Source organism: Scomber japonicus, chromosome 19 (assembly GCF_027409825.1).
Source record: "Scomber japonicus isolate fScoJap1 chromosome 19, fScoJap1.pri, whole genome shotgun sequence".
Lineage (NCBI taxonomy): Eukaryota > Metazoa > Chordata > Actinopteri > Scombriformes > Scombridae > Scomber > Scomber japonicus.
The window spans coordinates 12,699,102-12,713,262 of NC_070596.1; the positions used below are offsets into that span (position 1 = coordinate 12,699,102).

General features: G+C 37.9%; 1 protein-coding gene across 1 annotated transcript in view; it reads right to left on the minus strand.

Annotated features, from left to right (window-relative positions):
- Positions 1-7,457: 7,457 nt before the first annotated feature.
- The window catches only part of trabd2a (TraB domain containing 2A), a 61,554-nt gene continuing 54,850 nt past the window's right edge, over positions 7,458-14,161 (minus strand). The window contains exons 6-7 of the mRNA XM_053339461.1: positions 12,100-12,372; positions 7,458-7,662 (exon numbers count right to left, since the gene is read on the minus strand). Of these exons, the coding sequence (XP_053195436.1) occupies positions 7,458-7,662; positions 12,100-12,372 (478 nt within the window). The remainder of the gene's footprint in view (positions 7,663-12,099; positions 12,373-14,161) is intronic.

Consider the following 14,161-nt stretch of genomic DNA (forward strand, 5'->3'; position numbering starts at 1 on the left):
CCTCAGCTCACAGGCAGAGGGCAGCATTGCACACCCTTTTACTGCAGTGATTAACAGACTCCCAAGAGATGCTATAACCAGCTATTATCAGTCAATTTCTATTTTATCTGACATAATATCATACAATCAATTTAATTTGCAGTTTCATAAAATGGAATATAATATAAATGATCATGATTATACTGTCTCTTACAGATTTTAATGGTTCACATTATGAGATGCAAAAAATCCCCTCAAACACATATGGACACACTATCATTAACATATTTTTCATTTAGCATATTTTTCTTATTTTTATCCCTAAGATGTGTCTGTTCACTGATGAGATGTATGAATACCACTCAGCAGTGAAACATATTTTACTTGAAGCACCAATTTAATAACAGTGGCATATTTATACACAATCTGGGGTGTTGAACTGTTCATGCTGTGACAGTAAATATTTTAAAAGACAATGTGACTGAATAAAAATGTTAAAATAAACAAATTAATCGTTGATAAATTCAGATACTTCAGAATGTAAATTACAGAATTTGTTATTAATGAAATAAAACAATGGAGGTTTCTTAATTCTGCCATGTTTTCCAAAGCAAGGCAGGTGAATTTATGACACTTGAACATCCAGTATTGAAATAAAAAACCATGTGGGAAGTTTAGAGGGAAAAAAACACTATTTGGTGGAGCTATTAACAACTCATGTGAACTCTATCTACACATTGCTTTTTATAAGATGTCAGAAGTAGATGTGTGTGGAAACCACTGGTTCCATCTTTGTTTTGTAACTTAAAAGCTTGTCAAGTAAACTACAAGTACCTCAAAATTGTACTTATGCACAGTAATTGAGTAAATGTATTTAGTTATTTTCCACAATTGACTGCCATTGTTAGCAGAAGAACTCAGAAACATTTCCAATCTAAGTATATATTACCTGCATGTGCTACTGTCTAATGTGGATGCAATACATGATTCCCTGACACGTGAGCTAACATTGTGAGAGGAAAGTGGCAAACTCCACACCTTTAAGTCATCATGACCTTTTTACCTTCAGATTTCTCCCTCCTGGTGACAGGTTTACCCTGAGCACACATTCTTGAAGATGAATCTGAGAATCTCTGAGGGGGGTAACTTTCACTCGGAGTTTGGTGAAAATGGATATCAACCAGACCCACTCAGAAACTGTATGTGGTCCAGTTGAACTGTGCGAACATGTATGTGTGTGTGTGTGTGTGTGTGTGTGTGTGTGTGTGTGTGTGTGTTAGTGCACAAGCTACACCCTTGCATGTGTACAATGATGGTATGATGTATGTGTGTGTGTGTGTGTGTGTGTGTGTGTGTGTGTGTGTGTGTGTGTGTGTGTGTGTGTGTGTGATGACTTGAAGTTCGAGCTCCCAGTGTGGGCTTCCTTCTATCAATAACACTCTCCAAAAAATCGTTCCCATGAATGGGATCCATTGACCCAGGCTGTAACTGAGTGACACCCTGTGGTGTAGCGCCAGCACACGAATGGTTCATTTGTTTATCAGCTGACAATCACAGTCAGACCAACTCTGAGAGGCACTGAAAGACATAAACACTATTTTGCTCTTAAACTCACACACAACTGAAATATAGATTTTTAAGTGTAAAAGGAGGGCACAGCTGCTTTTGTGATTTTATGGCCATGGAGAGGGGACCCATTACTCTGACATTTAAAGAAATAATAATTTTTTATGAGAAAAAAATGTTTCAACTCATTCTATGACTTACTTTTTTGTTTAATTATATACCTACAAAACATTCCAAACACTCCTGCTTTCCATACGCTATGTCCTTAAAAAGTTAAAGCGTAACCAAACCCCAAAACATAAATGCCTCAGGTTAATATATGGTTACTCTTTAAAGAACAAAATCCTGTCCCCATCACACCTTGTTCCATCAATGCTACCTCTTCGTCTATAGACAGAGACAAAAACTCAATTGTTCACACCATGATGGACCAACATTGTTCATACTTAAAGACTCAGCATCCATGGTATGTATTTAGGACTGTTACTAAGCATTTTGTACGTATTTTCTTATGGTCCAGACTTGGCACCCAGCTTGCCACTCAGAATTTAGAACAAGTTGAAAATGAAAATACTGCTGGTGTTTGTGTGATAATACTCAAGTACCCAACCCAACCATTTTCTTCACAAAAGATTCAGGGACAGGTCTTTGGAACTTCTCTGTAGTAATAGTAATTGTGTGAGAAACTAAATTATAGCAAGTGAAAATAGAATAATACAGGATGATAAGTCCTTGCTTGAGGTCCTGTGTATTCTTATTACAGGTTTTCTACAAACCTTCTAAAAACCTGACTCTCATGTTAAACAATCTAAAATAAAAATGAGTAATATAATGTGTATATTATTATAAAATGCTAGTCCTTAAAATAGGTAGTTGTAAGTGCTCCCTAACTGGTAATAACTAATAATCATCCAGGAGAAGAGATGTAATGGAAAAGTGTAGAGCACAGAGAGAGACAAGGTAGGAGAAAGAAATGCACAAATATCTGCAATCAACATAATCAAAGCCCTGAGGATTACCAATGTATGCATCTTCTATTGTCAAATGCTTTGTATTCACTAGTAGGATCCTTATATTTTGAGTTCAGACAAAGCAGACAGGCATAATAAAAATGTCTCAATCCATCAAGGCTTTGGTGCAACCAGCAGAAATCTCAGCTTTACTACCAAATCCAGCAATCTTCAATGTCCATGCAAGTTTTTGTCCCCCATGAAAGTTGATGGGCCACACTCGGAGACATTGGTAATTCATAACTGCTATAACACAGAAAAACAGCTAAACTTGGAGAAACCTTATATGGACATGCATATCCAACTGCATTTTCATTTAAAGTAAGTCAGTTTAAATTCAAGTTTATAATGATTCATAACATTTCTATGAAACAAAGTTTTTAATTAAAAAATAACTCTTTAATTTCTCTTTGGAATAGATTAAAAGCAACTTCATCAATCAATAATTAAAGGCATTCATTAAGAAAAACTTTAGCTGGTTTCCCAAATGTGAAGACTAAACAAAAGATGGCAGAGAGGGGAGAAGCAAAGGGTGAGAAAGACAGAAGACATAACAGCAGCAGTGACAAAACAAACATCATTTCTCTTTTTGTTCTCTTCTATAAAAATATTGATTGACAATCCAAGAAAAAGCTGTTCTCTAATCCTGTTGGTCCAAATTCTAACTGCACTGATAACATATAACACTGTAACCCAGAGAAGATTTACAATGTCAATATTCTCAGGCTCAGTCAACACAGTACTTATTACATGGGTCTCATGTAACACTGCTATGACTCTAAGACTAATGTAGTGATAATAGCCACTGTTACACCTACTCTACACACATAGGCTTATTTATGCAAGGCTGTGAGGGATGGACAGAGCTATACAGGATAAATAATAACATGCTGGGCTTGTTTTAACAACGGGAAAGTGATTTGTCCTTGTGGTTGAAAATATACAGAGGGAGTGGCTCTACAATACATGGCTGGATAAATGTTCAAATTGAGCTTATAATTAGTAGAATTAATATCTAAAATTAAAATGACTGATTACTCTGGTTTGGATAAATGGCAGAAAGAAGTTGTGAAAACAAATTTATAGAGCATTCTTATTATTAGAAATATATAAAATGTGCTTTCAACTTATTCAATTAAATCAAAAAAGTAATTCTACCAATTTCATCTTTCTTTAAATGCAGCTAAGTAATATCTGTAATATTCAATGCCATCTCTTTATTTTTACCTCACAGGAAACACACGTCTGCCTGGACATCTGCTTTCAATACTTTCAGGTTTACTTTGTCCAATCTGCCAACCCCACCTCCAAGCCAGTGCGGTGTGTTTTTATCAGACTCATTTTCTTGATTGTGTTTAAAGCAGTAGATGTATTTTGAGAGTATTTTTGTTCATATTGTGATCAATGAGGTTAGTTAGAGGCTAATTTAGTGGCATATCCTGCAAAAATTCTCGTCTCATGAGATGGAATGGATTTAAATTACTGCTTTAATGTGCACCTATTTAGGTAGATAATCCCTTAATTTGCAGTTCTCTGTGTCTCTGTGTGCATGCGGTATCGTACTTCAAGCCTGTGCCACAAACGCTGCTTTCCAAAATTTCATCAGTTTTAAATCCATAAAATGCAAAATCTCCAAAACCCCCAAAATACATAAAACAGCATAATGTGAGCCCTGTTTAATTTTAATTTGTTACACAGGATTTTTTTTTTTGTACTACTATATTATATTATGCACCGTTCAAATGCAGCACGCTGGGGGACTGTGTTGGCTGCGGGGGTACACTTTACAACCCAGCATGTGACAGAACTGCTCATTTCAAGTGCCTCTGGCTGAAATACTATCCTCCAGCTAATTCGTGTCTATCATCTTTGCAAGCACAGGACCCCGGGGTTTGAGTCTGGAATTTGGCTCACTTGTTATCAATATACAGGTTTTACCAGCTTGAATTACGTGTGGAACAGTGTTACGGATGAGAAGTTGAATGTTGTTGTTTTTTAAATCCTTCAAAGTAAAAGTCAAAGTAACTGTCGACTGATCAGGATTGATCTTTGTGTCCTGATCCTGCAACCCTGTGGTCCTAATTTTGGTTTCATGTCTTGAAACCATTTAGTCTTGACTAATGCTGTTCCTCTGTACTTAGGGAATTCACACTATTCTTCATGCTATGTTTCTGATAGTAAATGAGCTGTAACATCTGTCAGCAAAAGCACTCAACAGGAGGCAATTAGAGGAGTGACCAGCAATGTTGTTTGTTTATTCTTTTATAGAATGACTGAGTGACTTACAAGGTCTGCTGTGATTTAAAGTGTTGTGTTACATGGAGCAGAGGAAAGATCTCGTTTGGACTCGCATATTATGATGTGAGTTTAATGTTTGTGTGGAGTTTGTGTTGGCTGCAGTTATGACTTTAGTTATGAAGTCAGTTTGCTTTTTCCCCCGTACATTTTTCTGTTGAAAGCACTACAGATATGCCACGTGTTCAATTGCACATTTACACGTAAGGTTAACGGAAAAAAAGCCAGAGGGATAATTTATCACAAAGACAGAAGACAAATGTTACCGGATAAATCAAAATGTCAACAGTGCGCCCCAAATAATTCAAATCCAGATGTCGTTAGAGTTAAATATGATCAGTCTGTGATGGCCGCATTCCAGTAGTTTACCTTTGTTTCACCTCAAATTTCACCCTCACACTCAATTAATGAATTTACTACCTTTCCCAGGACGCCTTTCACCAAAGGAATTGGCTTAACTCTGCGTCCAGCTATTGGTTTTAAATTACAACGGTTGCACGCGTTAGTGGTGGGGAAAAAAATGAATAAAAGTATATTTCTCATACTCTTTTATACCTCTGAAACCGGTGTTGTTTTAACATTGCGTGTGCATATCAGTCGCAGACAGACTTCCATTGCTTCCTTTAGCACAAAGCTACTCCTAAATCAAAGGACAAACTAACAAGTCAACTAACTTGCTTTTCCTGTTGATATGACAAATCAATTAACTCTCATTTCCTGTACATCTAAAGAACCAGTTAGCTCTGGTTTCCTGTTTGCCAGCAGGGCAGCCGCCTTATTTGTGGCAGACCACATACATGCATCAAACAGCTTCTAATAGCGGCCTTATCACAGCACATTAACCTCACATAAACATGCTATGAACCCTGGGTCAGGGCAGGAGGGCAACGAGTGCGTATATATGTGTGTGTATGTGTGTGTGTGTATGTGTGTGTGTGTGTGTCACTTTGGAGACTACTAGTGGTAGAAAAAAAGGCACAGTGGTAGTATACATTTTCATATAAGTAGAGAAAAGGAAGAGGCAGCAATGGATGAATGGTAAAATCATATTTTAATCTAGATAAATATTTTATTGTTGCCATGGTAATACTATTACAATCACCACATGCCATAAGTGAAATGTGAAAGACCTAAAGCACTATGATGTATGTGGAATTTAAAACTGAATTATTATTATTATTATTATTACCATGATATGCATTTAAAATGGTACTTGAAAACATTTGAAATAATACATTTGAACATCATTGTGACAAAAACAATGTAAAACAACAACAAAACAACATTGGGAATGTTTTATATGGCCTAGAGCAAAACTATAGTAGTTAAATAAATTAAACTAATGATCTCTGTATAAACACACATGCATACATACACACACACACACACACACACACACACACACACACGTTTGCACATCTATCCTATGATGTTTTGCCTCATTAGGACTGGGCCAGCATGAGAATTACTGGCCAAGACAAGGTTGGTATTTATACCGGAATAGGTCCTCAAGAGGTAACAAAAACACACTCACACTCTCTCTCACACACACACACACACATACACATCACTATGAATCCTTTCAGCAAACACATACAGCCAAGTAAGTGATAACACTGATACATAAAGTACAATACAATCATCTGTCCCTTTCAGTGAGACACATGACACGGGCTATGGTGGTTAGTTCCTGATTTTCTTTCAAAAATATACTGCATATCTATTTATATATTTATATAAACAACAAGAAAACTTTTGATACTTTTCATTTATTTTTTATAATTCTAAAATACATCTATAATATTTAGAAACAATATGTACAATTTTTTTCCCCCCCACAGTCGGCTTTTATGCAACATTAAACAGATTCTTCTAAAATGGAAGAATAAATTAAGGTCTGTCAAGATACACCTCTGTTTGCAAGGCCAGGGGGTTTAAGAGCTGATAGACTTTGTTCGTCTCACACACACACACACACACACACACACACACAGACACACTCAAACACACACACACACACATACATACACAGACATATGGTTCCAGTTGTACTTATTGAAGGTATTTGATTTTCAGTAACAGTTTCAGTGATGTTCCTTCACTGAAAAGTCACTTTATTGAGATCTCACATTCTCAGAGGCACTGAATGTCGAACGATTAGTGTTGTGTAACATCTGTGAGATGTCTAATAATACCTCCTATTTGAGAGCTTTTCTTTCATGCTTGCATTCCTGTTGTATGTGTGTGTCAAATAACTGAAACTTTATGAAACATTCATGTTCCAAGAAACCTGTCGTTACATGAACTTACATGCACATCAAGGCCTCAATTTGTAAGAGACACGCTACATTGACGTGATTTACCGTTCAGTCCCAACAACACAAACTTTATCTTTCCTAACATCCGTGGAGGGTACTGTTACCTGACGGCTCAAGTTGATTTCACATCCTTTCTCCATGCCTTTCTTTGCAAACAGTCTCTGAGAGTCTCATAGCCTCCTCTATGTCTTATGATTTCATGATCCGACACGTGAAACCATCATACTGTTTACGAGAGTCCACATTAGGAAAGACTGACCATTTTTATCGAGTCCCAACAAATGCTCTACTAGAGGAACACAGTCCACATCTGTTGGATCACTGTAAGCAGAGTACAGAGGAAGATGATGGACGATGAGAAGGCTGAGGAGATGGATGATGTTGAAGGTATGTGATGGTAGTTGTAGTGGTTGTAGACTCTGTCAGGTGGCTGCACTGTGATGTAACCGTTAATGATGCGAACCAACGGGGGAGGCGGAGACTGGGCCATAGGACTGAGGAGAGAAGAAAGCACAAATGACAGATTAGATTTAAAAATCTATATTTATCACATTTATCTTGGCACTCGAGAGATTTCTGTATTTATGATTATGTCTGTGTTTTTCTGGCTAATTTGAGGCTCAGTTGATATAAATGTAATGCCCCATATTTTCATGTACCTATCAGGATTTAACAGCATTTAATGATGACAGTGTGATGTGATAACAGCTGTGGGGTTCTGCCATGATGTTGTAAAAACTGCTGTCAATCAATCACCCACACAGTTCTAATGAAGCAGATTACCAGATCTTTTTGAGTATTAAATTTGTACTGTAACATGTGAACATATGGAATTTATCCCTGTCTTTAAATTTGATTGTTATTCATTAACACAGATTTAATGTTACAGATTTTTTTTTCCAAGAGCTTTATAGTACAAGTCAAAAGTTTGGACAACCTTTCTCATTGAGCTGAATATGAAGGTGTGTCCCAAATTTTAGTCTGGTACTGTAAATCATAAAGCTCCACTTAAGTTGCAAGCAATACAATCCATTCACTGTATTAATTATCGCAAATACTGGTGCACACTTTGCAAATATATGACTCAAAAGTGTATTCCGACAATCCAAATAAGCTTGAATTACTGCAGTTTGGTTAAGACATTCATGATTCCAGACACATTTCCTTGAATTACACTGTTCTTGTCGATTGCAAGGAAAATAAGGCTTATTCTGCAGAAGAACAGGATTCTTCCTACATCCACATTCCAACCACAATTGTCGGAGAAAAATGCAAACTACAGGAAGAAACAATGGAAATATTAATGATGTTGAAGGCTATAAAGGAAAATTTCCCCAACAGGGAATTAGCTGCTACAACACTGACCACTGTCACACAACTGCTGACCGTGCAACACCACTAATCAACTATATTGGCTGTAAACCAACTGCCTTTTACTTTTTCTGCTCCCCCCACCCGCTTTATAGACCCTGTCTGCAACTCTATGCAACTATTTTGCTCTTTATCTATCCTTCTTCTCTAAACAGGTATGGCAATCAAATCATTTCTGCTTTCCTTTCTGATGCAGAGCCTGTGGTGCTTGGGTGGTTTTGATTGGGAAGAGGCCAGGCTAAACAAACATGAGTTCCTGAAGTCAGGATCTACAGATACCAGCGGGGTGCAGCAGCAAACTTGGTACAACATTATAATGATATTTTAAAAAGTGATTCTGAGTTATTATTTCCACTTTACTGGATTATGTTTTATTGGAAAAGACATTTTGACATCAAAAGACAGAGAAAAAATGAAAACAAGTCTATCATGAATTTTAAAAGGGTAATTAAATAATGTCCCAGCCCTAAATTTCCATCATCAGTCTCCAGACTTTCTCTGTCTGCAGATAAATCAGAGCACACTTAGAGGGATTATTGCTGACAAATGATCTTGAACCCTCCGATTATCCTTGGCTGAAGAAGGGACAAAGCTGGAAAAGCTTGCAGAGTTAAGTGCCAGTCAAAACAGGATGGCCAAAATACAGTGTGATAGATGCGAGCCCCACCAGACATGCACCAGACAAGAATGTTCAGACACCATCATTTTTCGATTTTCAAAAATGCCAAAAAAACAAACAGTCCTCTCCAGAATCAAACAGAAGCTTGTTAACCAATTCATCTCTAGTTGGTACTGATGCAGGTATGTGAGGACATTTCTATCACAATCACTGAATTGATCTCAATTAATTGATTGTTTACTGACACATATTTGGAGATAATAACCTGCATTGCATTGATTGGTCTTTTCTTAAGCCTGCACTGTCTAAAGCTTTGTACTCTGGTTATTAAAAAGATTTTCAGTAAAATATTGAAGTAGTTTTTAAATGTTCAGAGAAAACATTATAAGTTATGTTTTTTAAAGTTATGGAGCATGTTCATGTTGGAGAGGTGTAAGGAAATGAGAAGTGACACATGACTGTGTGGCCACGCATCAAACACAACAGAGAACTTTAGCGCTGCAATCGTTTCTGTGTTATGCACGGCCTTCTTCTCCCTCTGTCACTTTTTCAGACATTAAAATATACAGAAACGTGCAGCGTGTACACTTTGTAACATGTGTACACAAACAGTCTGTTTCCTTTTTGCTAAAAAAATACTGGGTCTCTCAGAAATAGAGAAAACATTTCTGCAGACATAATGTACACAAACGTTCACAAACCTCCTCTGTTCCCGTGAAGAGCAGACGCTACATGGTTGGATTTTTCCTTTCGTCACTGATTTGGAATAGTGTATATGGAAAAATACATGTTCTTACAAGGGTAAAACTTACCACATGCTTTAGCATAGAGTCCTGCATGGGTTTAGTTTTGCAAACCAACACCTGCAAAGCCCAGTACCAGCACCAATCCGTTATCTTAAAGTACCTGTAGCCTACCACACAACCATACATCAGCTAAACATCAGCTCACTCAGTATTTAATGCTTCATTTGTTTCTTGAGTTCAGCCAACAAGCAAAGTTGCCTTAAACTAGCCTGACTAATATTTGATAGCATATGGCTGAAATCCCAAAAACATGTAAAGTAATTCAATCGGCTGTAGAATTACCAGGTAAAAAAGAAAAGAAAAACACTGCAGTACCAGACCTTTCATTCCTCTCTTCTGTTTCTGTTTTTCGTCCTCATTTGGCACTTATTTTGCCCAACCCACATTCACTGCAGGACTCTTAAACCATAGAACAATTCACAAAATGGTCTTCTGCTTGAGTTACTTGAGCATATACACTCCATTGTTCCAATGCAACGTGTCATCAGCTAATACACGATGCATACAGTAAGTGACTTGCCTGGACTTTTACCTTTGATATTTGCTCACAGTTGATTAAACTGTTGAGTATGTCCCTGCACTCAAGACTGGTAGATATCCTGAACAAGCAGCCAGTCTATCAGGCTGCATAGAAAACATATTCACACCCTTAGATAGTTTAGATTCTCCAGTTTATTTTACCTGCCTGTTTTAGGACTGTGGGAATAAACTGGAACATCCAAAGGAAACCCATTAGATCACAAGGAAAACATGCAGTCCACAGTGCTAACCTTCGTGTTGGCAGGTTCAAGCCAATGTAAGGAGAATATAAAGCACATTCATAGTAAGAAAAAGTAACAGCACAGAAGGAAAAGAAAAACATCCACATCACATGGGATGCATAGTTGGTAATTTCAGGCCATGTGCAGGCAACGTGGAAATGTGAACCTCAGATCTCAAATACTGTGCTGAAATGACATGTCTAACAGTAGCCTATGGCTACGACAGGACTGTAGTTTATGTTCCTGTGTAAACAGTCCAAGTTTCCATCTGTACAATGTTAATACTGGACATAGTAAACAAGCTCTATATTCCACACAAATTAAGTAAATACATGCAGTCTCTGGGGTTTGACAGACTCCGGCATGCAAACCCATGCTCATTTAGAGGCAAGACAAAAGAAAGAGAGAAAAAAAAACATGATACACACATAACAAGACAGATTTGATTAAATTTATCCTTGACCAGAATAATTTTCCACCTGCTTAATTTGAGCGGGCCTGAATAATTGTTCGAGAGTTAAAATAGTCACCGTGACTTTCAGACTGATGACTGTGCCCCATAAAAAAAAGACATCTGAGGTTTAGGTCAAGCTATTTACAAATTCCATTCCCTCATGATGATACAATCAGACAGTGAGGCATCAATTTAGTGTGAAAGTGAAAGTTGTTCAAATTAGTGGCAGCATGGGGACTCAACCTAGAAGGTCTTTGATCATTCTATGTGGGATGTGTATGTTCTCCTTGTGTCTGAAGGGGGTCAAATTAGCCTGTATGAAAACAAAGTTTTGCCAAAGTGACACACTGTTTCGACACAGTAGATGACACCTATGCAGACGTCTCCTTGTGAATGAAAGGTGAGCTTGTTTTGTTGTCCTGTTAGTCCCTGCCTGAAGCTACTGTGAGACCAAAACCGGATCCTTAGTAGAAATTCCCAGGCTGCAATTTTCACATCCAAAACACTTATATGAGATAGGAACCAGTCTGGACTCATACCACACTGCAGGGTGTGTGTGTGTGTGTGTGTGTGTGTGTGTGTGTGTGTGTGTGCTAGAGTATGTGAAAGGTGCATGAAGAGTATGGTGATATGATATGGTGTCTGTTTGAGCCTGTGGCGCCACACCAGGAAGTGTCAGTTTTATTCTATAGACTAGCAGAAAGACTGCATTACACATTTCTAATTCACCCTCTCTCCTCACATCCTCTGTCTTTCTTCTCTCTTCACTCTTTTCATCCCTTTTGTCCTCACCTCTGGCCTTTCATCTCACCTTTTCCCCATTTCCTCCACATTCCTTTTTTACAACGAAAGAGCCAAACAAGTCACTGATGACACTGATGACTTTTCACCTTTTTGTCTCTCTCTCTCTGCGGTCTTACCTCTCCTCGATGCGAACCCAGAGGTCATTAAAATGCCGGTGCCGCTGTTTCTTCTGTTTGTTCCTCCTCTTTTTCTTCAGCATTTTCCTCTCGGCTTTCTCCAGCAGCTCCAGGCTGTCTGGTGGCAGAAACATGTGGGGTAATGAATCTTCCTCAAGAGGATGCCCCTGATCATCCTCCTTGTGTGGAAGCTCATGGAGAAAAGGTTCCAGGAGAGGAGACTCATCATGGTGGTCTTCTGAGTCTGGTGAGGCAGGTCTGGATGATGATCTCCTGAGGATACACAATACAGGAAAATAAGACCAAATAATAGCATGTGCTGTTTACACCAAACACTTTCTACTTTGTCTGACCCTACTACTATACCTGATCTTTAATCTTATATTTGTGATTGGGAGTGAACTGAAATACTGTTGTTTTACGCTAGTGTTAGACTCCTAAACTGTTATGCCCAACAAATGAGTGAGTCAGAAGTTCTTGTTTTCATCATTGTGTCTGTACTGTGTGTTCCTGTCACTGGGGGACACGGAAGGGGAAATCTGAATAAGGGGCCAAATTTATGTCCATACATTATTGAATTTGGTTTGAAAGATGAGCCAGGCCATCTCAAAATGAGGATTTTAGGGAAGTATCCCACCTGAGGGCACACACCTGTTAAAGGACTCTTCCACCTGGAGAGGAGAGGAGAGGAGAGGAGAGGAGAGGAGAGGAGAGGAGAGGAGAGGAGAGGACAGGAGAGGAGAGGAGAGGAGAGGACTGGCAGATATTTAAAGATCTGATATTTGTTTTAATTTATTTTCTTAATAAGAGTTGAAGACCATTGTCCTGAGTGAAAGGTGAATTCCAGGCATTAACCCATGATAGCAGCCTTATATGAATGGGCTCATCTCAAGATCATAATACCGCATCAAACACAGGGTTTAAACCACTCATACACACACACACACACACACACACACACACACACACACACACACACACACACACACACACACACACACACACACACACACACACACACACACACACACACAGACACAGACACACAGATCTACACTGAGATAGCCACCCGCACAGTGTGGCATGGTAGACTGCACTACATGCTTCACAGCAGGAGGTATGAGCCCTGCTAGGTTGGCCTTTTCATCAACAATTCAGTGGTGGCCAGTGGGGATTTTGTCTGATTTATCTGCAGTGCAATCGGTGGAAACAGCAGAAAACATGGAAAACCCCAATGACTAACATCACTGAACATGTTTTTCACAAAGACTTAAAAATGAAGACACGAGATCTTTATAACCATTTCACTACCACTCCTCTTGACTGCACATACTTAGCCACACATACAGTAAATGACTGAAAGGTTTTGAGAATATATTTTACCATCAAATATTTTTACAGTTATTTAATCCAATATTTGAGACAACAGATTTTGTTTTTTAATCATTACTCAAATAAGTTTAATTTATGTTGGTAAAACATTTATTTCCTTTGCATCTGATTTATGCATTTGGGCAGATTTATCATTTAAATGACAGCTTCAAGTCTTTCTTAAAAGAATAGTCAGGTTCCCAAATAAACATTGAGACAGAACCATTAAGTGTTTACAATGTAACTGATCAGGGACACAATCTATCCTTATACACATATAATCTTTATATGAAGAAAAAAGATATTTTAAGTTATTAAGTTATTAAGTTAATCTGAAGATTTTCCTATTCTGCAACAGTGTAAGAATAGTGACAAAAATTTGGCACCAAAAAGACTAACTTGGAAATATATTGACTTAATTGCACTGTTTTAAATCACTGAAGTCTCACATTAGCTTCAAATAAACATCTAAATGCATTTTTTGTGCAGAAAGAGGCGTGCAGATTTTGTCCCTCATCACTGACAGTGAAAGTCTATTACAATATATTGCGATCCTACTGGCCAGTACAAACAGGAAGAATGATTGCAACAAAAATGTGTCAATGTTGAGTCTGTCTAGTCTTTTAAGACAGACTTGAAAAACTGTGATTCTATTCGTTAAAACCATATTCATTGCACTTAAAGGTTCACT